At 36.9% G+C, this 26,258-nt stretch overlaps 1 protein-coding gene across 1 annotated transcript; it reads right to left on the minus strand.

Annotated features, from left to right (window-relative positions):
- Positions 1 to 1,553: 1,553 nt before the first annotated feature.
- On the minus strand, positions 1,554 to 26,024 carry LOC132424216 (uncharacterized). The gene is made up of 7 exons (XM_060010002.1): positions 25,999 to 26,024; positions 18,262 to 18,406; positions 14,893 to 14,986; positions 9,472 to 9,587; positions 6,888 to 7,030; positions 3,478 to 3,675; positions 1,554 to 1,599 (listed from the first exon to the last, which is right to left on the minus strand). Exons 1-7 carry the CDS (start codon positions 26,022 to 26,024, stop codon positions 1,554 to 1,556), a joined length of 768 nt encoding a protein of 255 aa, XP_059865985.1.
- Positions 26,025 to 26,258: the final 234 nt, after the last annotated feature.

The raw sequence follows: 26,258 nt of genomic DNA on the forward strand, positions 1-26,258 counted from the left end.
TATATGGATATATATATATTTAGTCATGCATTTCTTGTTTATTAATTTTTAAAGACAATAGTGATTGCTTTCTTTCTATACAGATAGCATTAGGACACAATACATATTTTGGAAAAAATATTGGTTTCTGGTGGTGAAGTGTCTTGTGGTAGCTTCAGGATCCCATCCAGCATTTTTAAGTTTGGCAAACAGGAGAACACTCTAAAGCAAAAGTTAAAGAAAAAATAAAAGTAACTATACTGAACAAAAGCATTGTATTTCACTTACTCTCTTTATAAATGAGTAGACTTTGCCTATTGTTACAAGAAAGATGAGTGGCTATCACTTTATTCTGTTTTCCTTGTCTCTGCAATGAGGTTACAGTAAAGTATTATTCACGTTCACTGAGGTGATGACCCTCCCATAGCTTGCCCTCTCAGTGAGCTACTAGATAGTTCAGCAGATTCTAAGTATTGAGCAGAGGAGTGGAACTGCATAGTCTGTTTTTATAAAAGAATGTCATTCCAGTTTTTACAAAGTCCTATAAAGAAAAAAAAATCAATGAGTGGATTTAGCCAACTAACCATAAGAGAAAGAATGAGGTCACAATATATGTACACATTATAAAGTTAAAAGTTTTGGGGGTTTTTTTTTTAGAGTAAAGCAAGTCCAAGTTGTTTAGTGATAGTTAAGGAAGAATTCTGGCTGAGAGTTGTAAGAAGGGGTGGGAAATAATTTTGTGCTGAGTGATTTTGCCTTGACAGAGAGCATTTTTTTTTTGCGGTACGCAGGCCTCTCACTGTTGTGGCCTCTCCCGTTGTGGAGCACAGGCTCCGGACGCACAGGCTCAGCGGCCATGGCTCACGGGCCCAGCCGCTCCGCGGCATGTGGGATCCTCCCGAACCGGGGCACAAACCCGTGTCCTCTGCATCGGCAGGCAGACTCTCAACCACTGCGCCACCAGGGAAGCCCCAACAGAGAGCATTTTTGAAGCTCACATTTCCAATTTAGACAGTCACTTCCAGGTTCAGGAAGCAGTCTTTCATGTCAACCGAGTTAAACAGTAGTTGTATGCCTAGCAGTGTTACAAAGCAGCATTTTCTTTCAAGTGGACAGCTTTCCTGGTTGGGGAGTTCTGGGGGCTCAGGCCAGAGGAAATGCATGGCTCTGGCATTGGCCCAGGCTGAAAGATGCTGAAACCTCTCAGGTGATGTGCTGAGTCAACTAATGATGGTGCCAACCTCCTCGAATGCTCCCATTGGCTGCATGACTTTCTTAGCTCTAAATGCTTTCTGCACATTATCTCATCCTCACAACAATTCTGTCAAGTTAGTTTTTATCCCCCATTTTAAGTAACTTATCCAAGATCATAAAGCCTGTAGGTGACTGAGCAAAGATTAAAAGCTAAGTCTTCTGGCTCCAACGTTCAGACTTAGCTGGCAGGAACTCCTAGTCACTTTCTTTTTAAAAAGTCAAACTATGGTGAACTAAGATAACACTGACTTCTGAAGAATGGTAGAAGAGTTTGCCTGTGGGTGTCCCAGAAAGTGGACTGCCCTCCACCTACTCTATCGTTAAGTCCTTTCTCTTTTGAACTGTGCTGTCTTCTTATTGGAGGATCTGAAACAAAGGAGGAAGGGAAAGACAGTCACAATTCTAGGTGTCAGTGATCAAGAAAAGCTTATACTTAAATAATTCTGATCGTGATGTAAAGGGCCATTGAAAGTTTGGCCTAAATCCTCGACAGAGGCAAAATGACAAAATGAATGACAGTGACAAAAATGAATGCTGTTATAATCCTCTTGTGGAATTTTGGCTAGATAACTAAACCCAAATTTGGATGAACTTGGGACTTCAGCTTAGTTCCTTAGCAGGAGTGGATACTTAAATCCTTCCCTCATACTTTAAAATGACCACGTCTTTCTGTTTAAAGCAACCCTGCACTACCTCAGTCAATACAACCTGGCTTTTTATAGCGTGAGTGTCAGTATATATCCACTTTGGACTCAATCCAATAGAGTGAATACTAGGAAAATGGAAAACCTCATTATATCGCTCATTCTCACATAATTCTATACCACATCATGAATTCTGAAGACAGATTTATAGTGAGACCTCAGGGCATATCAGATTTCAGATAATTAATCTAACACTACTGTTACAAGGAATTCTTTGAAGGGAGGCAAGTGACTGAGTTGGGACCAAGGTGTTTTCTAAAATCCCACATATAAATTAACCAAACTGAAATATAATACTAATAAATTATCTCTATGACTAGAAGTGTGCTTTTTTATGAATAATGTTGAAAAGTCCAGCTAAATCTCCTCTGACTGTAGGAAATAGAATTTTAGACTTCAAAACATGATTATGGTTAAATATTAGTTCAATATTAAAGCAACTGTGCTGCTAGTTTTCACTTATGTAAAAGCAATTTGAGAATTTATTGTCACAGAATATGAAATTTTGCTTTCAGACTACATCAGAGGGAAGACAACGGCAGTAATGAGATTTATGTAGTACCAACAGAGATTAGAATTTTTACTTTGACAATTTTCATTGTTCATCACGGGTTGAAGAGTCTAATATTATACAGGCCTCTGGAATACAGTTGCTGTCTTGGGAAAATGGCAGTGTGAGAAAGGAAGGTAATGAGAACTGTCTTTTGTTGAAATTGGATGTGGAGGAAGCACTATAATCATAGACTGGAAATGGAGTCTAGAGATGATCTAAGGCTCTGTATGACGGATTCACACTGAGAGATGAGATGACTTGTGGACATCTGGGGGCAAATATAGGTTCTAGAATTCAGTGGCTTGTTTTCACCCTTTTAATTCCTGTAAGTACACTAATAGTGGTGCTGGGAATTAGCTGGAGATAAATATTACCATATTACCATATTACTTGGTGCACACTCCAACGTTGTTTAGATTCCATTATTATCATTAAGAATGTTCCCAGTAGTGACAAAGAAATAAAAATGGTTTATTCTTGGCAGGTTTTCCAGCTCTTTCCACCACTAGAGTAGATCAAATCAATTACTTTTTTGTATTCACATAATTAATGGTGCCCTTGTGGCCCAAAGGGATGAAAACAAAGCCAGAGAATAAACAATTTATAAGATGGTCATATGGACCTTTATAGGAACCTATATTTAGAAATTTTTAAAAAGATATAGTATCTATTAAACAGTATGAGAGAAAATGCATAGGATTTGAAAGTCTAAAATGAAACATCTTAGTGTATGTAAAGTCACATTACAGGAGGAGCCTAAAGTTTGTACAGCAGTCATAAATTAACTGAGAGAAGAGTGTATTAAAGATTAAACTCACACACACAAATCAGTTCAAAGTTCTTTAGGTGAGATTAGAAGCATGAAAAGTTCAACACATAGTAAATAAGATAAATACTTGCTGAGCAGATTTAATTAAGAGGGGAACAACTGTTAAAAGTATAATATTCAATGAAGTACAAAAGGTGACAAGGCGTTTGGGGCCTCACCGTTTCCGGTAGTTTTGGTGAAACTCACAAGGGTTCCTCTTGAGCATAAGGGATTCCAATGGCGTGCACCGCAAACTGGAGAGCCCAGCCAGAGTCTCAATATGGTTTTCAGCCAAGGATAAATGCTGTATCTGAGGTATCTTTGGCAATTGTTTGAAAGATGTGAGATGGTTTTTGTTCATATTTAAAACTCTGCAGCTGGATATAAAATATAAACATCTTGTCATTTGTCTCCTAAAGAGGATGGTAAACCACTAAATCTTGCAAAACACCAGCATGCCTCACCTAGACCATAGCCCCTCAAAGGTGTGACAGTGATATTTTCTACAAATGTGGTTGGGAAGAAAAGAGAAATATGTATATTAAAATATTAAGAGAAAATAAGCAAGATATATAAGACTGTAAGCTTGTGTAGGGCAGGAATCTGTTTCTTTTCCCAATGTATACACTCAGTACCTGGCATTGTATTTGGTCCATGGTGGATTCTCAATAAGTCCTGAATGAAAGAGTGAAGAGCTGCATGTAATCTCAGCAATATAAAAGTTCACCCAAAGAAACATAATAACTTCTGAAGAGTATTGCCCCTAAGTAGTGAGATTCTAATTATTTTCCTTTCTTTCTCCTTTTCTGTAGTTAAATTCTATATTGAGAAATAGCATTTTAAATCAGAAAAAAAGGCCTTTTTATACCAAAGAAAACTAAAAGCTATCCTTAGGAAAAGAAATGTGCGTTAGGCATTTAGGTTGAATACATTTTCCTGACAGATAATGCTTCTTCATATTTTTGCCTTAAAACTGTAATTGTATAAAACCATGCAAGTAGAGACAATAATTCCAAATCTATCACTGAAACCTTACCTGAAGGAAAAATTCCTTTATAAGCTGAGGTTTAATACCCTGAGACAGGGTACTTATTTATGAACCTCATACCCCACAAAGACATTTAGTAAATAATTATTGCTAATGGTAAATATGGTGCTAAACAGAGAAAGGACAGCCACAAAGCAGCATGAAAAACACAAATTCAGTTTGAACCCACCCAGATTTCATTGTAATTTTTCACATCCATTATTATCATTTTTCTTGTTTTCTAACATTCCCTCTCCATATGGATATTTTACGGTCTTTTAATCATATCTTTGATAACTTTAGGTTTCCACTCTTTCCTAGGTTATACATAATCTTTATTTATTTTTTTAATAAATTTATTTTTTATTTATTTTTATTTTTGGTTGCGTTGGGTCTTCGTTGCTGCGTGCGGGCTTTCTCTAGTTGCGGCGAGCGGGGGCTACACTTCATTGCAGTGCGCGGGCTTCTCATTGCGGTGGCTTCTCTTGTTGCGGAGCACGGGCTCTAGGCATGCAGCCTTCAGTAGTTGGGGCATGCAGGCTCAGTAGTTGTTGCTCACGGGTACTAGAGCGCAGGCTCAGTATTTGTGGCACACGGGCTTAGTTGCTCCACGATATGTGGGATCTTCCTGGACCAGGGCTCAAACCCATGTCCCCTGCATCGGCAGGCAGATTCTTAACCACTGTGCCACCAGGGAAGTCCCTATACATAATCTTTAGATGCACGTTAGTACTATTGCAATTTCTAATTGAAAACCCAGCCCAAGCAGATCCTGTCTCTCTGTCCTCCTTGAAATCTGTTGTTTTCTCATCTACTAGTCATTCTCTCATTTTCAGTGTATACCCTGCCACTTTCTCAGCCTCTCAGATTCACCCTACCATAGATCCTTAGTCGGATAATGTTAGGGGAGACGAGTGGCAAACCAAGTGTGGTTTTTCACCTGGGGCAGAAGGGAAGGAGGCTATGAATATACATGCATCAATTTTCTTTGCTCTTGATACACTGATTGGACAGTTGTAAAGTTTGAATTGCAATTATATAATTTTATATGACACATCCTATTTCTAAAGAAAGAAAGGCCAAAAGAATACATCTAGAGAATACTAAAACCCGGTCAAATCTTTTATTCAGTCACTGGAGTTTCTCTCTCTCTCTCTTCTTTTTTATATGATAGCAAAGATTTGGAAGTTTACTGATCTAGATCAAGTCAAGTTCACATACTCCAAATTAATGGTCTTCTAGTTCAGTGTTTCCAAAGTAGGCTATGTTACTGTTAAAATTCGTCGTTGTTGTCTGTTTATTTAAATGTGTATTAGAAAAATATAACTAATGCATCACTATTTTATCCCTAGAAGAGAGTCTGGGGAGAAAAAAAACTGAACAAATTAACATCAAGTAACTGAATAAGTTAAGGTGGCAGTGATATTAAGATTCCTCTGAAATTTTTTATTTAGGTGTTTTTAAATTTGTCATTTGAAAAGAACATTAGTAAAATCAAATGCTATCCAAGTCTGTCTAAAGTTGGGAAGGGGCTTTGAATATGACCGAAGATACCCAGGGACCATTGCATATTCTGACACTTCCTCTGTCTGCCTGACTGTTTCCCTCTCCTGTGCAACTATGATGATCTGTTTGTTTTTTTTTAAACATCTTTATTGGAGTATAATTGCTTTACATTGCTGTGTTAGTTTCTGCAGTATAACAAAGTGAATCAGCTATATGTATACGTATATCCCCATATCCCCTCCCTCTTGCGTCTCCCTCCCACCCCCCCATCCCACCCCCGATGATCTCTTTTTGTTGCCCTACCTCAGCCCAGCTCAGAGATGTATCTTAACCTGCTCTGGGATTTACCCTTCCTTCTTGTGGCTGCTTGATTTCCTTCATCTCCTAATTCTCTTCTGAGAATCTCTGTCTGCCTCTCTGATGGCTACCAGAGCTCACTCCAGCTACCCATCTGCCTGGTGAAGCAAAGGGCAGCTCGCCACAGAGTTCTCAAGCAATCCTGAGCAAAGAGACAGATTATCTTTAACTTCAGTAGCTTAGGGTCCTTGGAATATCAAGGAGGCCATATAAATTTTAAAATTTTTAGTTTGTTTTTGTCACTGTTCTGATTGGCAACCCCTACCCCTCCATTAGAATGTGACCCTGAAGCCAAGACTCTTGTCAACTACCTGTAGAGTCTTTCCCCACAAGTGTTCAGACAATATGACAAAAAATCACTAACTTAGAATGATAATGTATATATAATGTAATTGTATTTCCAGTTGACAATGCAAGGAACACAGCTGGCTTTTCTGCCAATATGTTCTATGATTACAAATTACTCCCTTAATAATTGATAATAACAGTATTAATTTGACAAAGAATAGATTTTTTCCTCTAAAGTGTGACATTTTGATTTATAAATTTCCCTTTTTGCCTTGCCCAGGCATCGCTTAGCACTCTCACTAAGACCTGACCACATGCGAGGAGCCACAGTATGAACAGACAATGGTCACGTACCCATAGAGCAAAGACTTCACTTTAACTTAGTAATTGGACATGCTAGGGAGCAGATACCTTGGCAATCTTGCGGCACTTAAATCCACCAGTGAATTATCCACTAACCAGAGGGTTTCAACTCGAATTAGTCTTCTAAGAATCCTGTTAAAATTTGCAACTTGATAAGGGTCCCCCAAATCCTGAAATGAAAGGTTCAAATTCTGAAGGAAAAACAAATAAAAAGAAAAAGCAAGTGCTTTATCAACTTTTAAAAATAGTTATTAAATTAATATGTGTTGTATATTTAAACCAGCAGTTTTTACTATTTTGTTTTTTGGTCTTCTAAAATATTCACACATCCAAACACAAAATTATTGCAGAGCTTCTCAAGGTAGGGAGGGAAGGTGAAGATCCTGACTGGATCCTGATTAGAATTACACACAAGGTTGGTGGGGGGGCGGTGTATCAGGGAGAGAGGGAAAGACCCTCAAACAGATTCTGAAACTTCTAGGGGTAAATTACTTCTAGGGGTAAAAAGTAGAGGAGGTAAAGTTCTGTTTGGCTTTAAATGATTAGTTATCTTTAGCCTCCTTGGAAATACTCAGAAATCACATTTATATACATTTCAGAGTAAGATACCATCATTCAAAAGATGGAAAATATGATTTTATTTAAAAATAACCTGGGATACATACATAAGGATGACTTGGCATATTTCAGAGATAGTGGGTATTTTATTTTTACTTTTAACATCAGTCAACTTTGATCTCTTTTTACACGACGAGCCTCTCACCGCTGTGGCCTCTCCCGCCGCGGAGCACAGGCTCCGGACGCGCAGGCTCCGCGGCCACGGCTCACAGGCCCAGCCGCTCCGCGGCATGCGGGATCCTCCCGGACTGGGGCACGAACCCGCGCCCCCCACATCAGCAGGCAGACTCTCAACTGCTGCGCCACCAGGGAAGCCCCAACTTTGATCCCAAGGAAATTAAAACCACTCTCAGTGGTAGCATTGCTCTTGTAAACTCTATTGCTAAAAGTCAACTTAAATTTTTGTTTCCAAAGTTTTACCATCAATTTCTGTGAATAGAAATTATTGCATAAAATGACATTTTTTTAAAAAATTGAAGCAAAATAATTTACTATTTTAGGGAAATATCGATATCTATCTAAAAAGATAAGGTCTTAATATTTTTAGACATTAAACATTATAAAATTTGTTACTTTAAATTTTATTTTCCCAAAATATAAAAGGTCTTAATTTAAAATAAAACCAAAGAAATATTAAGATATTATATTTATCATTTCTACATTAAATATCACCTTCTCAAATAGAATTTTTTGACCACTATTTCCCAGTAAGGTTTTCTGTGATAGTTTAAAGTTTATTTAGCCATTCTCTGCCAGTATAGTTATCTAAAGGCCAGTTAAACTTTCTATGATAGTTTATTAGGAAGGTTCCATTGGCCTTTACAATATATCCATGGTTTAAATGACAGCTATAAAGAACGAATGCATGTATACACTGGAATGATTACCTCTAAAAAGAATCCTGGGAGTGGAGGTCAAAGTTTTAAGTGTATTGTTTAAATTTTTCAAATAAATAAATAGGAGCATTGTTTAAATTTTTAAAGAGTAGAATGTATCCATCCATTATATAAGAATAATTAAAATTAATTTTAGAAAGAAAACACTGTACTGGGAAACAATATTCTATTTTCCTGTCTTCTGCTAATTAGCTGTGTGACCTTGGGCAAATCATTTCTCTTTCTAAACTTTCCTTTCCTTTTTGAAAGGAAGGAGTTGGGACCAGACCCTCCCTGAAGCTCCTTCCCACGCCCTAATTCTATAATCCTACAACATACAAGATCAATCTGTAAAACAAAAAGGGCAACAGGAGATCCCAGTAAGTCTCATTTGGGGAAGATTTCCTAAAATCCTCACGTACAATTTGATCACTTCGAAGAAAAAATATTGACATCTTACTCTGCTATAAAGAAGTTGATTTATTCTTTTATTGCTACCAATGGCTTAATCTTCCCAGTTAAATCTTCAGTCCTCTGCTTAAACATGACTTGCTCCAACTGGAATTAGAAGCTTGAGTGATGGCAGCCCCATAGATTGGTAGTGGTCGGGCTAACTACAGGGACTGTTTCAATGCCAGTGGCTCAGCCAGCGGAGTCATTTTCAGCACCAAGAAACCACAGCTCATATCCTTCACTGGTGAAAGTTTGATTTGTTCCAGGATAGCTCTGTTCAGACCCAACTGGCTGCCCTGAGTCTTCAAAAATTTTGGCTTACTGCATTGTTCAAAGGATTCAAGATTACATCATAAATTCTCTCATAAGGATTATTGTTCAATATTTGACTTTTTTATTATCAAAAAAACCCAATTTCATTCTCAATTCTTTTAAACTTTTTCCAAAGTTCAGCAATATCAAGATAAAATAAAGATTAGAAAATAAGTAGCAAGTCTTGATGAAGAGAAGGGATGGAAAAAGAGACGGAGAGCCCAAACACCACTATTTTCAGAGAAAGTTCTAAAGATGTGCTTAAAGTTTTGATGTTTATGCTGGCAAATACCCTTAAAAAAAAAAAAAGTGTCGTAATTTAATCAATGAGGGAAATAGGCTTTTTTTTTCTTCTTCTGTTTTTATGTTCTCACCTTGCAGTCCTCCCAGTTTTCTTGCAGCCATGTTTCCCATTTGTTTTTTTCAAGGACTCTTTTCCGTGGAGGCAAGGTACACTCCTGTCTGAAGAACAACTCTTCCGCAGAGGGTCCTGAGCAGAAATCACAAGGTGAGATCTTGGAAGTAGGTTTAGGAAGACAGGATTGACAGCCTCACTGGATGCTTGGCCGGTTGTTTTAAACTTCCACTAGATATTTGGATTGAGGGAGACAGGATTGGACTCTTAGGCCCACATAGTGTGAGCAGTAACAAAATGTATTTATGCGACTTAACACACTCTTGCTTGCCTGCCTTAACTGGGTTGGGGAAGAGATGGGAACAGAAAAGATGCCAGGACTTGACCACTTTGTACACTTTCTAATTGTTGAAAATCATTTTCCCTGAAATTTGCTGAATAACTTTCCTCTCATGTCTTCCAAACAAAACAAAGTGAAACCTCTGATTTGAGAACACTAAATCAGATGTGCAGGTATGACAAGAGTAAATTAATCACGAGTTGATTGTTAAATATTTAAGCCACCCAGTTCCTTTGTTTCTCTTCCTGCCGCAGGAAGCCTTGTGGCATTTCTGATGGGCTGACTTCCTAGGCCCTCCCATCACAGGATGAGTTATACAAGAGAGAGGAAATAGCAAACAAATCAGCAAGTTTATTCTTTTCCATCTGTTTTACTTTTTTTAAGTTTACAGTAGAGTGAATACAGTTATCAGAAAAAAAAATAGGGTTGCAGATTATTTTAATTTAAATTGTTCACAAGTTTGCTATCTATGGTCTAGGTTTCCACAGAGGATCAAATGTCAGCTTTAGCTTAAATTCTCACCTATAGATTTCTTTTTAAATGCAGTTTAGCACATTGCTAGGAAAAATGTCCTGGCTAAAATATATAATATCTGTATTCTTTATTAGACTCTTTAATTCTGGGCAAATATTTTGAGGTTCAGAGATAATTTGATGATTTTCTAGAGTGATTAAAGGGGAGGAATGACCTCTATTAACTGTTCGGAAAAGTCAACATGTAGAGTTAACTTTTAATCTTACATAAATTACTTCTAGCCCAGGCAAGTGAGAAAAATCATCAGTATAATGGTTTTAATTTTCATATAATTTTCTCTTTAGGGATTATGAAGTCACTCCTGACTTTCTTTCTCTTTTGTCTCTCAATGCAATTAGCCACCTAGTCCTACCAGTTTTCCCCTTGAGAACCTATCCCTTCCCTTTCAATGTCCAGACCCTCGTATCTTGCTACCTGAACCGTAACTACTTTCTCTTGGATCTCCTGGTTTGCAGTCTTCTCTCCTTCAACATAAATGACACAAATTGCCACCCAGCTCTCGTAAAACACAGCTTTTACAACAGGACTGACATATTCAAAACATTTCAGGTTTCTTATTGCTTACCAAATAAAGATGAAAAAGCCTAGTTCATCAGGCAAGGTTTTCTACTATCTTATCCCAATCTCCATTTCCAAACTCATTTCCTACTATTTTCCAACCGCATTGTGTTCCAAATCGGGTTTGCACATAACTTCCAGGGTTAGGGAAAGGATATCTTGTTTCCAGTCTGGAGTTAAGTAGCAGGTACTTGTGTGACTCCAGATGATTAATTTTAATTTTCGGAGCCTCGGTTTTCCAAGTTTGCAAAAATATGGGGAAGACTAGCATCAAGGGCCCATCAAGGGCTGAATTTGGTGAGAAATTATGTTTGAAGTTGATAATGTTTTATAAAAAATACTGATTTCTAATACTTTTACACCAACATAGGCTTCTTATTGCCATAGACCCCTACACTCTTCTCATGCTACCCCAGGCAAACCTCTTTCAGCTCTGATGCCAACCAAGGCCCCTGACAGCAATCCTAAACTAAATGATTTCAATTCCCTTCAAACTCTAATATATTGTATTTCTTGAGTCAGACCTGGCACCATTTGTACCCCTTTCCCCCCAACTTCATTTTTCTGGAATTCATGATTCCCCTAATTTCAAAGGTGAAAAGAGCATAGAAAAGATATTGAAGGTATCAGGAACAAACTTTGCTTTTGTGGCAAGTTCATCTGGACTGTGATGGGAGATAATGAGTCTGTTTGTGAAGGATTTATGGAAGGCGATAAGAGCAACAGTCCAATATTCCATTATTGACAAAAACATCAGTTTTTTCATCAGGCACAGGTGGAAGCCAAGAATCTAACCTGTCCTTTTAGACATTTCTCTCATAACAAACTGTAATGTTGCCACCCAGGGAATCACTTACCCCTGAAGGTGGTAGTGTCCCAATCACTTTACAAATAAAATATCCTTGTGCTAGGAAATGATCTTGTTCATTGATTAGGATGATTGGAGTTAAAAGTTGTAGAACTGGAAAAACTGGAACCATCACCTAATTGACTGGGGAGATTTATTGTCTTTAATACCCCCCCCCCATTTGGTGGCTTTCTTTGTGCAATAGATGCCCCAGAGTTATTAAACTCTGCCGTGTATTGTTTGTTTGAGTTCTATCGATCTTCTGTTCTTTCAATTATTTCTTTCTAAAGCAGCTTTCAAAGATTTCTTTGAAGTCGGAAGCCGAAGGTCTCTTCCACTGTGAGGAGTTCTATTAAATTGGATTCTTTTTTTGAAACTCAGACCTGGTTGATAATTGAAGATATATCTTAGCAGCTGAGAACTGAAGTCTGGAATATCTGGCAGCCCAGGGATGTTGGCTTTCACCTGCCATCTCTGAGCTTGTTCTTTGTCCCCTCCCTGGATTAGTAACTCCTAACAGCAGTGACTGAATTAACTTGCTGGGAGATTTTCAAACAGAAAGAATCTATTCTCTAAAAGAATTCTGCCAACAGTTTGCTCTTTTGCTTCGTTTAACTGGGAGGAGTTAAGTCCGTCTCTATCTGGCAATCAAAGCCTTGGGAAATTGCTGTTTATCACACACCAGCTAACCTTTCTTTTCTTAGGGACTCTTCCTGGATGTACAGTTTGAGCAACTGAGATCAACTGAAGTAGTCTTATGGGTGTTTCAGGATCTAATCTAGAAAGAGGGTCATTCTTATCAGAATGCTTCTGAAATGCACTTGTTCTCCATCTCACAAAAAAAAAACCCCAAAAACAAAGCAAAAAAACCAAACACTTCAACAAAATTTAGGGCAACAAACAAAGGACATCTATTTTCTTCACGGTTTGAGGTGGTGGGATTTTCCACTGTTTCCCATCCCCTAGATCATGCTCCATTCTTTTTACCACTTGCAAGAGAATGGGTGTTGTTAATGATTTGTAGAAGGAAAATGTGCCTTCTCTCTGCAGAGCAATGATAGCCTCTGCATAAATGGCTAGCATGGTCATCACGAAGGCTCGGTTTGCTGAGTGACGACCTCAGGGCATGACTTGGCTGCTTAAATCAGGGAAGGAGAGAGACCACAGGACTCTTTACACATGCTCATTTTCAGTTTACACCTAGATTTTATTCTTCTGTCATCTCTTCCAGTTTCTTCAGTTCTACAGTTCTCTCTAAACCTCAGCTCTTCACCTGTGCTCCAAAGCCTCGTTGTGCTTGCACAATTATCAACCACTCCCCTCACACACACTTACACACACACACACACATGCACGTGCATGCACGCGCATATAAATGCCAACACCCTTACTTTCTCAAGTTTTCACTTCCTATTCAAATTTCTTCCTTTCCTGCCTCTCCCCAAGCCCCCTAAACCAGTGTTTCCCATAGCATGGCCCTCAGATCATCTGCAACAGAATTGCCTGTGATAATTTTAACAAATGCAGATTCTAGGGCCCCACTCCAGACTAACTATATCAGATTATTTGGGCATGCTGCCTGGGAATCTGTGTTTACCACACACTTCCAGGTAATTTGTCCGTACACTGAAGTTTAAGAGCCAATTAAACCCTGCCTTCGTTAGCCCCTGATGTAACCCTTTCTCTTTCTTTTGCTGATGAACTCTATGCCCGTGACACACATGGCCTCCACGGCCTCTGGTCTCCTTCCTTCCTAATTCCCCATAATTTCTTTTTTATTATTTATTTATTCATTTAAAAAATTTTTTTACAGTAGGCCCCTGTTATCTATTTTAAAAATAGAAGTGTGTACATGTCACTAATTCCCCATAATTTCTTGCTCTTTGAAAAATATTCTAAGTTCTCCAAAGGGAAGTTCTAATTTACCTCTAATAGTACTATCTAATAATGTTTTATTATTATAAAATAAATTAATATAATATAAATCATTATAATATAAAATAATGTTTTCTTACATAAGCCAGTGCTTAGCTGCAAATAGATATGGCAGAGTTAAAACGTAAGAAAGAAAATGATATTATTTTAATCACTCTTTGTCAATTGAGTTTGAGTGAAAGAAGAAAGACATTGGTGGGTAAAGTAATGCAATGGAGTGGGGAAATGGGCAGATGAGTATATCTAAAGCAACTTTTCTTAAATCAATATTACAATTGTACGATAGACAATGTATCTGCAAGTTTGCAAATACAGATATAAGGTAGCCAAGATACTTGATGTTTTGTAAAGAATAAATACTCACTGCAGCAGGAATTATGTCTAATATTATTTCATCAGCTTATGGGGGATGCAAAAGAGACAAGAGAAACGCACACTCTCTGCCCTTACACAACTTATCTATTGAAGCTACTTATAGAAATCAAACATTATGTATATTGGGGCTGCAGATAAAAAATTCTTCATACTGTCACACCAGTACACTTGTAAAATCTGATAGGATGAAAAAGGAATAGTAAAACATTGGTTATTTTACCAAATTTAAAATGCTTAGTGAACATACTAATGAGACTACCTGGTTTATTTAGATTATTTTTTACGCTTTTTAAAAAACCGATGTAGGATTAATCAGCTTAAAGGCATCCACTGAAGTGACAGTGTTATTCATGACCATAAAATTCCAACAAAGATCATTGGTTAAGTAAAGTTAATAATATCCTTATGATGGAAAGATCTGCAACTTTTAAAAAACTTGTTTGGGGTAATGTTAAATAACATGGCGGAAAGAAAGACTCACAATATAAAGTGAAAAAACTCAAGAAACACAATTGTTCACATAATTTTGTAAAGAAATATATACATGCTTTTCAAAAAAAGACTAACTGGAAATAAAAGTCACAGTGACTATTTCTGGATAATTGAATTACAGGTTCTTCTTTCTCTATTTTCCAATATTTAATACTGAACATTTATTATTTATATAATCAGCTATAAGAATATACTTTTAAAGGTGGCTTCACTATATTAACAACTCTATGGTCTTGAAACGGGAAATTTTTCTACCTGCAAGTAATACAGGTTTTTAATCCCCAAGTAATGTCTTGTGATCCTCAAAAAACATCCACTAGGAGCATGTACGCAAAGACCACACACTTCTGTTCCTTTACCTTCTCTTACTCTTGGGCAACGCAGTTGACTTCCTTGGATGTCATTTTGTTCTACCTTGTGCCAAGTAAGGTACTTAAAAGAATCTGATGGAAGCTTTAAAATAAGAGAGAAGAGAAATATCATCTGGCAATATATAGTTCACTTACTTTTATGGGTGCAAGTAATGCGAACCCATCCCAAACATTCAGCCAAATTGAACTCCAATTACCTAATGGTGCGCTCATAAGCGTTATCTTAGTCCAATCTAAATTATGTATTATTCAACTTTGCATCTCCAACACCTGCAACTGATTTATGTTTGATGACAAATGACAGCAGAAATAAATATATTACCCATTCATGAACCCATTTTACACCACCTGTGATAAACTGTCCTTTAATATTTATTGACTAGCTCATAAAGAATCTCATTCCATTTTAGAAGAGTTGTAATTGTTAATGGCTCTTCATTATATGGACCCCAAGTAATCCCTCTAAGTTAGTCCAGTTGTACAAGTTCTGCCTTTTGAGGCTACACAGAAGAACCCCTCCACATGTGACTACTATTTTAAGTGTTTGGTAATAGTTGTCATCTTCTTTGTCATTTAGTTATTACTCACAGATCATGGTTTACAAATTATTAAATATCCAGGGAAAACATGGTTCTCCTTGGGAAGAGTTCCATTTTATTGACATTGCTCTTAAAATGTGTAGCCAGTATTGAATGAAATATTTCAGGTCTGGTCATCTTCCTTTTCTGGACAGTATATTACTGACCAGAATATGTGCCAAGATCACATCTAGGGCAATTTTATGTTGTTTACTATTACTGAGGTTGTAATCAATCAAAATTCCTGTATTTTACATAGCTTATGATAGTTTCAAGGTTAACACAAACGAAAAGGCATATTACTCAGAACGGAATATTATGTTAAATACATACGCCATAGCTTCATTCTTCTGTTAACCAGTGTTATGCACATATATAAATGAAACCGGAATATTTGATTTGAAGAAATGTCATATTTATAATATTTGGAACAACTGCATTCGTTTCACAGAGCAGCATTTTGCATAGTTTATGCTTTGCTTGAGCTGTACATTTGTTTGACTGATACTAACATGAAAAACATTTCCACCATTAAATAAGCTTATGAGGCTCTGGATTAAACCGAACTAAGCATTTCTCTTACTACAGGACTTCTCTGAGCCTTAGTATCTTAGCATATATTGTGAGTCTGTACTACAAAGTGTTCCCCTGGACTTTTAAACCATAGAACCTTTTATTCTTAGAGCAGCACATGGGACTAGTGCATCCTGTAAAGCAGAATTTGGGAAAAGCTGTCTCAAAATAAATTGGGAAGAGGTGGCTTTTTAATAATCAATTAGCTTTGATCTTTTACTTCATTACTTCATCACTGAATGACCTTAGTTGTTCCATAACTATTTCAATATCTTCATTTTAAAAATAACAAAAGCTCTCTCCCTCATTAAGAGCAACTTTAAAAAGTTAATTAGGGCTTCCCTGGTGGCGCAGTGATTGAGAGTCCGCCTGCCGATGCAGGGGACACGGGTTCGTGCCCCGGTCCGGGAAGATCCCACATGCTGCAGAGCAGCTGGGCCCGTGAGCCATGGCCGCTGAGCTTGCGCGTCTGGAGCCTGTGCTCCGCAACGGGAGAGGCCACAACAGTGAGAGGCCCGCGTACCGCATAAAAAATAATAATAATAATAATAAATTAAATAAAATAAAAAAACAAGAAGCACAAATACATTTCAGATTATTGAAAAATGTAGTCTCTGGCCCATTCTTGGTTGTTCAGTTTACATGTTTATGGAAGCTTCTTTCCCAACCTGTTATGTGCTTTTGGAATTTTTTGCTTGCTCCTATCATAGAATAAAAATTTCTTAGAAGTTAAATTTCCTGTAGTTGCCACACCCCATTTACCTTTTGGTGCTATTTCATGAGACTCTTGCTGAGAAAGGATCTAAGCTAAAGCTGTATTTGAGAATAAAGTTTCCATTTTTCAATTGACATCTAATTTTATACAAAAACGTGTCTTTTTTTTAAACTCTTTCATCTTATTTTATTTTTAAAATTGCATCCATCCTTTAATATTCATTGCAAATGCTCTCCTCCATTATTAAAATTTATTTATTTTATGTATTTATTTTTGGCTGCCTTGGATCTTCATTGCTGTGCTCGGGCTTTCCTCTAGTTGCAGCAAGCCGGGGCTACTCTTCGTTGCGGTGCGTGGGCTTCTCATTGCGGTGGCTTCTCTTGTCGTGGAGCATGGGCTCTAGGCACACGGGCTTCAGTAGTTGTGGCATGCAGGCTCAGTAGTTGTGGTGCACGGGCTTAGTTGCTCCAAGGCATGTGGGATCTTCCCGGACCAGAGCTCGAACCCGTGTCCCCTGCACTGGCAGGCGGATTCTTAACCACTGCACCACCAGTCCCTGTCTGTTTTTGAAAGGAGTTATGAGGTTGATTTTGGGATTTCTGACATTGTAGGAAAATGAGCCTTTGCATTTCTTTGTTTATATCTATGTAAGGCTGTCAGTGTGTTGCAGTTCTGTGACCGTTGTTTCTTCTTAAAGGAATAGTGAATATTGTGTCTTACCCTGTTCTTTTTTCTTTTTTAATTCTGATGGACCAATTGATTAATCCATTTGTTCAATAAATATTTTTGAATATTTTGAATTTCAGTCCATTCATTTATTCACAAATATATATTGTACCCTTGCTATGTGCCAGGCACTCTGTCAGACACTGAGGATACGAAGTTAAATAAAATATGGCATTTGTGCTTGAAAAACTCATTTTCTGTAATTTGGGAGGCAGACATATAAATAACTCATTTTGATCCAGTGGGATGAGTGGAACAATTTTGAAAGAAGGAAAAGAGAAAAGGCCTGGTTGATTCCACTTAGATGTGTTAGAGAGAAGTCTTGGAAGTGGTGAGTTTACGAGGAGAAAATTTGGCCAAAGGACATTCCAGAAAGAAAGGAGATAAATCTTAGACTAGGGACAGAATTTGAACTCAGTGGGGGAAAAGGAAGGGACGCCATTTTTGTTTCTCTGGTCATTTATCTTTTCTACTCATCTTGGTCTCTTTTGTCTTCCTTCCTCCACCTCAGATTCTTTCCCTTGCCTCTTTGAGTTGGGACTGAGAGTACCAACCTTTTATTTTGCCCCCAATTACAAGGATAGGTTTAATACACTTATTAAAAGTTTATACACTTTTTAAAATACACTTATTTAATAAGTGTATAAAGTTTATACACTTATTAAAAGTGTATTATAATTATACACTTATTAAAAAGTGTGAAATCCAAGATAAAACACATTTTTAAACTTATCATTAGGTAAAGGGCTAATCAAAAATATTTACCAGGGATGATATTCCAGAGTCCGAACGTGAATAAAAAGTTCTGTTCCTCAAGAGAGCCGAGCCAGTGTGTGACTCACTCAGGTCGGAGGTGTAGGATGAATTAAATGGGTGAATCTCCTGACTGCTTGTGTTTTGACCTGAAGAGCTGAATGAAAGAAAATGCTTAAAGTCTTTAAATGTAAATACCTTTGTATAAAACAACAATAAACAAATTATAAACACCAACTTTTCCAATTAGCGGAGAGATAAATGATACCCTAGGAATTCTGTCATAGTCCTACACACATTTTTTTATGGCTAACAGTCACTTAAGACAAATTCTCTCCCAAGGTAAGGGTGTCTACACAGATTGCAGATCTTAGAAAAGTAAATCTAATGGTACACACGAATACATGCTTATGGGATATGAACGAGAAAGTCATCCCCAATTTTGGAATATCATTCCTAGTAGAGCTATCATTGCAGATTTGGCACAAACAAGCCTTAAACTCCATACTGGTTTTTCCATTGATCTGGACCTTCCATTTTCCCTGAAATTTCCCTGAAATTGGTGGCAAACATATTAAAAATTCAAGTTCTTTAATCAATTTTACTCACTTTGAAATAATACTCAAACATTTCACTTAACAACAGTCCAGTTCTCTCTGTATTCCCATTGTTATGCCACTGGGATATAAAATGTCTTTTTCGCTCTCCTATATTTATTATTCACTGTTATTCTTGCACTTTTCCCTTTCTCCTTAGCAATGGTTATATGTTTCTCTTTCTGTCATTGGTGCTATATAGTATTTTAAGCCAATTAAAAAATATCTAAATATGCTTTTTCATGTTAAGCAAAACTAAAAATTGTATCTATTTCTGACCTCTTTTTACTCTTTGGGGATCATTTTTCAGACTCCAAGAATCTTAAGAGACAGCATTCTGTATTTATGACACAGTTATTATGTAGCTCTACAGCAATTTTACTTACAAGAAACTGACACTTCTTGTATATTGAAGTTGCCTTCATGAAGTACAATGTAAAAATGTTTTTCATTTTTCATTCATTAACTGATGTGCTATAGTAGAAGAGCATAGCCATTACATCATTTCAAAAAATAGCACTACTGTGCCATTAAGAAAACAAAACTGTGTCCTATTATCAAGGAGAAAATTATTCCTCCATCTGCTACTAAATAACAAATCAAGGACTTTGTCTCAATTATGTGAAAAAGTCAGAAAATATATGCCTTTCAGTTCTTTTACACTTGAGCAATTCTTTAATAATTTGGATACTGTTTCTTGACATTACCAAGGAATACCTTACCATAACAACAAATTAACAAACATTAGAAGAACAACATTACATTGTGCAAAATTTATTATTCCTGAGGCAGGTAAATCCTACTATCTATGACCAGAGTTTTGGCCAACAATCAGGGAGAAAAAAATGGGGCAAAATGGAACAGTATTTCAGGGGATGAACAGAGGATAAAAGTTGAACTGACTTTTTGGATTCACTTGTCTTTATGAAACTATGCTAGCCATTTTCTGCCAAAATGAAATCAGGAAAATAAGGGTAATGAACATGACTGAATCTTTCTTCAGTGACTGGTGTTCTGTGATTCTAAACTTCAGTGGTGGTTACACAGTGATGAGAGGCTGACTCGTAAGTGTGAGAAATGGTCTTATTTTGCTTAAAGCAGAGAACAGGGGGGAAAAATAAGTTCACATAACCAAAATATCTGATGAGAGAGATCCGGCTGATTGGGTTTTCAGTACACTTTTCTTGTGTAGTGCTACAAGACCAAGCCCAGCAGCTTCAAGGTAAAATCACGTTTACAGGTAACTGAAAATTATCTCATCATCTTAGTTTACATTAGCAGATTTGAGAGTTTAACTTAGTACTTGCGCCATTACCCTGACTACTACTAGACATTTATGAATAATAGAAGGTAATTAAAACTTCAGTAACACAAGTACATACGCAAATAACATCCCCACTATTTCTTTTTCTCTTTTTTTTTTTTTTTTCCCTGCCAGAATGGAATGAATTGAATTTGGTGTAGAGTTTCAGCTAAGGACAGATGATCTGAGAAGATTCTAACCAGTAGATGACTAGTCTGACTCTCTTTCAGTGTGATATCTTTTTGTGGGTCCCAAAGGCTGGATTCCTTCTCTCACATTCATATACGCTTCCTGGGCGCCACACCAGAGGGCAGTGGTGAAGGGCAGTATTCTGGAATCTTGCAGTAAAACCTTTGGGACATTCTGAAAATCTTCTTTGTTCCATTACTTCTATCTTAAATTCCATACGGAAGTTCTCTTTGGTCTGCTTTTTTGGGGAGAAATATCAGCAAAGAAATATAATTTCTGATCCTTTAGTTTAAAAAAAAGAAAAGGTAGATCACCCTCAAACTTCTACTCCATCTGCTTTAATGCACACATCACTGATGTCAAAACTGCAAGACCTGTGAGTCTTAGGAATCTACAAACAGCTACTGCTGTGACCTCAGGTCACTTAGCACCTCTGGTGGTTCCTTACCTTTAATATTCAGAAGATGATGTGGACTCTGCCTGAGTGAAAAGGTTTTCTGTTTTGTTTTGCAACATTATTGCCATGATGACAACTATTACTAATATAATAATTTTACAGTTAACATTTCTTGAGCACTTGCTATGTGCTAGGCATTGTACTAAGAACTTTACGTCGATTAACTCATTTAATCATTACAGTCACCAAACAAAGTGGGTAGCATTATTATTTTGATTTTAGAGATGAGGAAATTGAGACCCAGAGAGGTGGCATAACTTGCCCAAGTCACACAAGTAAATGACCAAGTGTTCTTAATTACTAGGGTTCAAATAAGATTCAGATAAGCTACTGTGATTCTTTAAATAACTGTAAATCTGTATCATTTATTAGGGTGCAGTTGTTAGTAAGGAAAATCATTAATATTGATCTTTCTTATTCTGGTTGCTCCACTTAACTACAGATAAATAATTTACTAGTTAATAGAACATGTAAATCTTAGCACTGACTGTTTACTGAGGTAAGCCTTTAGTAGTAGAACCTATGAGAACACCATTCCAGATAACATCAAGCTGTCTTTAAAACCCTCTCCTCTTGCCCCTCCCCAAAAGAAAATAAAGCTAGACTTGCAGTTTAGTTGGTATATTGGTTTACTCATTTTTAATCTTTCTGCGTGCAGTGAACAAACAGTTATCATAAATTACAACTCTAAATCCTTATGAAAGAGAAATTAATTTTATTAATGCTGTAGTATAAAGCTGCCACAGAGGAGGTGCCATGGCTAAAACTGTACATTTGTCAGGAGTAACTTATAGTGTCTTTAAATTAGGTGGTATTATCTGAATTGGCCATCTATTCTTGGTTTTAAAAAGTGTAGAATGGCCAACAAGAAGGAATCGGGTGAGCTGAGACTGCAGGATGAAAAACAATAATAATATAATCTATTAATTCATGAGCCCCTTTCATTGGAAGATTGCAATGTCCTTTACAAACAGGAATTTATAAGCCTCATAAATTGTCGGCTGCAACAGGGTGCTATCTGTTTAATTCAAATGTCAAGTTGGTGATTATGTAGCTTTGTAAGGAGAGTGAAGGAGAAGGTGGCAGATGGCCTAGTTTCTGAGGTGAAGCCGAGCTCTTGAGGTGCGGGAGGCTATATTGGACACACACCAACCAGAAGGCCAGAGGGCACCTTACAGACACCCAGCATTGTCTAAATTGCATTGCCTATGATTCCATTTCTAAATGTTCCATTTACATTCAGTGCTGCATCATGAGAGCTTTGTATTTCGAAAGGAAGAAAAAGCTCAATCATATTTTTCAGTTAGCAAAGGACACTCCCCAAATCCTCAAATGCTCTCTTTCTCCTCCCAAAATATTGAGCTAGGTTCTCAAATCTAGTGGAATCTTGCTAAACCCAGGCACTTCGTAGGTTACTGGCTAGAGGAAAATTACCACGGACTCTAGAGCATTAAATTTGGGTGAAAGGAGATATCAATCCAGCCTCTTTGACTTCTTTCACCATTCTTCTTATCTTCTAAAATCCAGAATCCCTGTCCTCTCTATGTCTATATTTAAATGTATTCATTTGTAAAACGGGTGATGATTTTACTATCTGCATGCTAGAGGTGGTGATGAGATAATATAAAGTACTCGGAAAGGAAGTTTCACGAAATCAAGAAGTAATTTGGTATCATAATGTGTTAGTTTCTGGAATGGCAGATTTGGTATACCAAGTTATTATGTTCAAATTTGGGATGGCTCTAAATTAATTTCCCAGAACTAAACCCATAAATTGAGTAAATAATCATATAGCAGTGAACTGTTCTAAAAAACCGTGTGTTTTACAGATATCCCTCAAATTTTAGTATCCAAGGCCCAGATTGTAACAGATATATCTGAAATTATTTAGATTGTTGATTCTAAAAACATAGCACAACTAACTGTAATTTTGAAAAATATACAACTAAAATTATCATTTCTCTATTTCTATCTGAATGGGTCAGGTTTTAATCTTATGCGACGTTGTATTCTTATGAATTTTGCTTTACCCTGTTGTTCCAACCCCATGTGCATTCTTAGAAACACAAATAGGTCCCCACATTAAGGTACAACAAAAGTAAAAGAACAAACATGTATCAAACTTCTCTAGAGGGAAAGCTTGTAAACTTCAGTACCTATTAGTGAGTTCACTGATATATAGAAATAAGAAGTTACATTAAAATACCAAAAACAATGAAGATAGACTAAGATACCTCTATGTTCCATTAACAAAATTATATTTAGAAATTCTTAGAACTTTACTGTAACCACATATATAGCTGTTATTCAGAAGATTCCCAATACTTAAGAATGTTTTACTATAGAAACATAGATCAATGGAACAAGATAGAAAACCCAGAGATAAACCCACGCACCTATGGTCAACTGATCTATGACAAAGGAGGCAAGGATATGCAATGGAGAAAAGACAGTCTCTTCAATAAGTGGTGCTGGGAAAACTGGACAGCTACATGTAAAAGAATGAAATTAGAACACTCCCTAACACCATACACAAAAATAAACTCAAAATTTATTAGAGACCTAAATGTAAGACCAGACACTATAAAACTCTTAGAGGAAAACGTAGGAAGAACACTCTTCGACAAATATCACAGCAAGATCTTTTTGATCCACCTCCTAGAGTAATGGAAATAAAAACAAAAATAAACAAATGGGACCTAATGAAACTTCAAAGCTTTTGCACAGCAAAGGAAACCATAAACAAGACGAAAAGACAACCCTCAAAATAGGAGAAGATATTTGCAAACGAATCAATGGACAAAGGATTAATCTCCAAAATATATAAACAGCTCATGCAGCTCAATATTAAAAAAACAAACAGCCCAATCCAAAAATAGACATTTCTCCAAAGAAGACATACAGATGGCCAAGAAGTACATGAAAAGCTGCTCAACATCACTAATTATTAGAGAAATGCAAATCAAAACTACAATGTGGCAACACCTCACAACAGTTAGAATGGGCATCATCAGAAAATCTACAAACAACAAATGCTGGAGAGGGTGTGGAGAAAAGGGAACCCTCTTGCACTGTTGGTGGGAATGTAAATTGATAAGCCACTATGGAGAACAGTATGGAGGTTCCTTAAAAAACTAAAAATTGAATTACCATATGATCCAGCAACCCCACTACTGGGCATATACCCAGAGAAAACCATAATTCAAAAAGACACATGTACCCCAATGTTCATTGCAGCACTATTTACAATAGCCAGGTCATGGAAGCAACCTAAATGCCCATCGACAGATGAATGGATAAAGAAGATGTGCTACATATATACAATGGAATATTACTCAGCCATAAAAAGGAACGAAATTGGGTCATTTGTAGAGATGTGGATGGATCTAGAGACTGTCATACAGAGTGAAGCAAGTCAGAAAGAGAAAAACAAATATCGTATGTTAGTGCATATATGTGGAACCTAGAAAAATGGTACAGATGAACCAGTTTGCAGGGCAGAAATTGAGACACAGATGTAGAGAACAAACGTACGGACACCAAGGGGGGAAAGCTGCGGGGGGGTGGTGGTGGTGGTGTGATGAATTGGGAGATTGGGAGATTGACATGTATACACTGATGTGTATAAAATGGATGACTAATAAGAACTGCTGTATAAAAAAACAATAAAATAAAATTAAAAATTAAAAGAATGTTTTACTACTCCCTATGTTGTTATAATTTTGAAAATTCAACCACATACAACACTACAAAGGAAGAATATAGACACTAAAGGACAACATGTGATTAGGTAGATCTTGTGAACAGAAACAAAACTATAATAAAATTCCAAATGAAAGTGACAGTCTGTTAGGAAAGTAGTATGACTAAGACTCATTTCATGATGTGCAGAAACGTGATTGAACAAATACTGGCACTAAGAAAACGTCTTTTCTTTTTTTTTTCTTTTTCTTTCCAACCTCCCTCCTTCCTTCCTTCCTTCCCTCTCTCCCCCTTTCCTTTCCTTTCCTTTCCCTTCCTTTCCTTCTTTCCTTCCTTCCTTCCTTCCTTCCTTCCTTCCTTCCTTCCTTCCTTCCTTCCTCCTTCAAAAGTTGAAGGTTAAAGTTTAAGTTGTAGCCTGGCCATTACTTTTTACACTGTCTCTAAAATAATTTTATAAAACTTACTAGTTTAAAAATAATACTGATCATAAAGATCACTTTTTCACAGAGCTCACAAGTAAACTTCCTCTTGGTATAGTGTATTCAAGGGTGTTAGCAAGTAGGAAAAATAAAGTTTATAATTGTTCACAGAACTTCTACCCATTTAAAAACTGTTGTTTCACGTGCCCAATTTTAATTATGACACAGTTTATAACATTAAAATCAACAAAACATCTGGACACTGCTTGAGATGTACACAGTTTGCTAACAAAAACAAAACTTCTGTAATAGAACTGCTTCAGCTTCTGAACCTCTTCCTAAGCATCATTCCTACATTAACTATAAGCAGTAAATTTAGGGAGCTATAAGTACGTTTCATACACTCATGAAACCACAGTGTATTTCATCCTGAAAATTGAAGGTGCAAATCTCACTTTTTTAAAAGATGAGAGCCAACTTCAACACTAATAGAAGGACAAAAAAACTCAAGAAACTTGCAACCCCCCTAATTGTATATTGTCTAATTATCAGCGTGCTTTGAGAAATATTTATGTAACAGCTCTAACGCTTAGGAGTGAGGAAAAAAGGATTGGGTTTTGGCCCTCTTATTTAATCTCATTTGTGGCTTTATTGATCTAGTAGAAGTCCTGTTTTGTGCTAGTAATTTCATTTAAATATAATTAATAGGTACAAACTAATATTAACTAATAATTCATGGATATTAACTAATAGATATTTCCTTTTGTCTGTCTTAACTGTTTTTCCCCCTGAAATTCACACTCGTTCTCTTAAAGAGCCCTGTGTAGCTATAAATGTACCACTACTAGAAAGAGGTCCAGCTCTCTCTGTTACAGTATTGATCACCTGAATTGCATTTGTAGCCTGTTGCCTGCTATAGGGGAGACGGTGGCTTCTTTCTCCAAGCAGCCATCATCAGTAACAAAGGTTGCATGATTTTACATTTTTAAATGAAATTTAATACAGGAATACTACCTATGTTTGTTTTTTTGTTTTCTCTTAAGGAATGACTTGAGGCTACTTTTTAGCATTTCATTTGCTTACCTTTCAGACATGTCTTGCTGGTGCATAAAGTTCCTCTGGCCTTCATAAGGCTATTTTTCTGAAGACATTTTTCATCCTCCTCCCAGGAGGGGCTATGAGAGCCATCCACCAAGAATCTGCAGCCTCCTTTGGGGGTCTTCCATGTATTCACTGTGACCAAGGAAACAACCTGTTACCTAGCAACCTGGCCCTTTAGGAGGTATTGTTACCAATCTCTCAGTGCTCATCTAAGGAATTCCTGTGCTCCTGGAGCAGCTAAC

The sequence above is a fragment of the Delphinus delphis genome, chromosome 4, assembly GCF_949987515.2.
Source record: "Delphinus delphis chromosome 4, mDelDel1.2, whole genome shotgun sequence".
NCBI classification, from domain to species: domain Eukaryota; kingdom Metazoa; phylum Chordata; class Mammalia; order Artiodactyla; family Delphinidae; genus Delphinus; species Delphinus delphis.

Bases quoted from the DNA above. Each gene is read 5' to 3' on its own strand.
- LOC132424216 (XM_060010002.1), bottom strand. From the start codon at position 26,024: ATGCACCAGCAAGACATGTCTGAAAG. The intron at 9,588-14,892 runs GTAAAGGAACAG...ATTTCTGCTCAG, and splicing joins TTGCCCAAGAGTAAGAGAAG to GACCCTCTGCGGAAGAGTTG. The intron at 7,031-9,471 runs GTGAGAACATAA...TTTTTCCTTCAG, and splicing joins AAAACTGGGAGGACTGCAAG to AATTTGAACCTTTCATTTCA.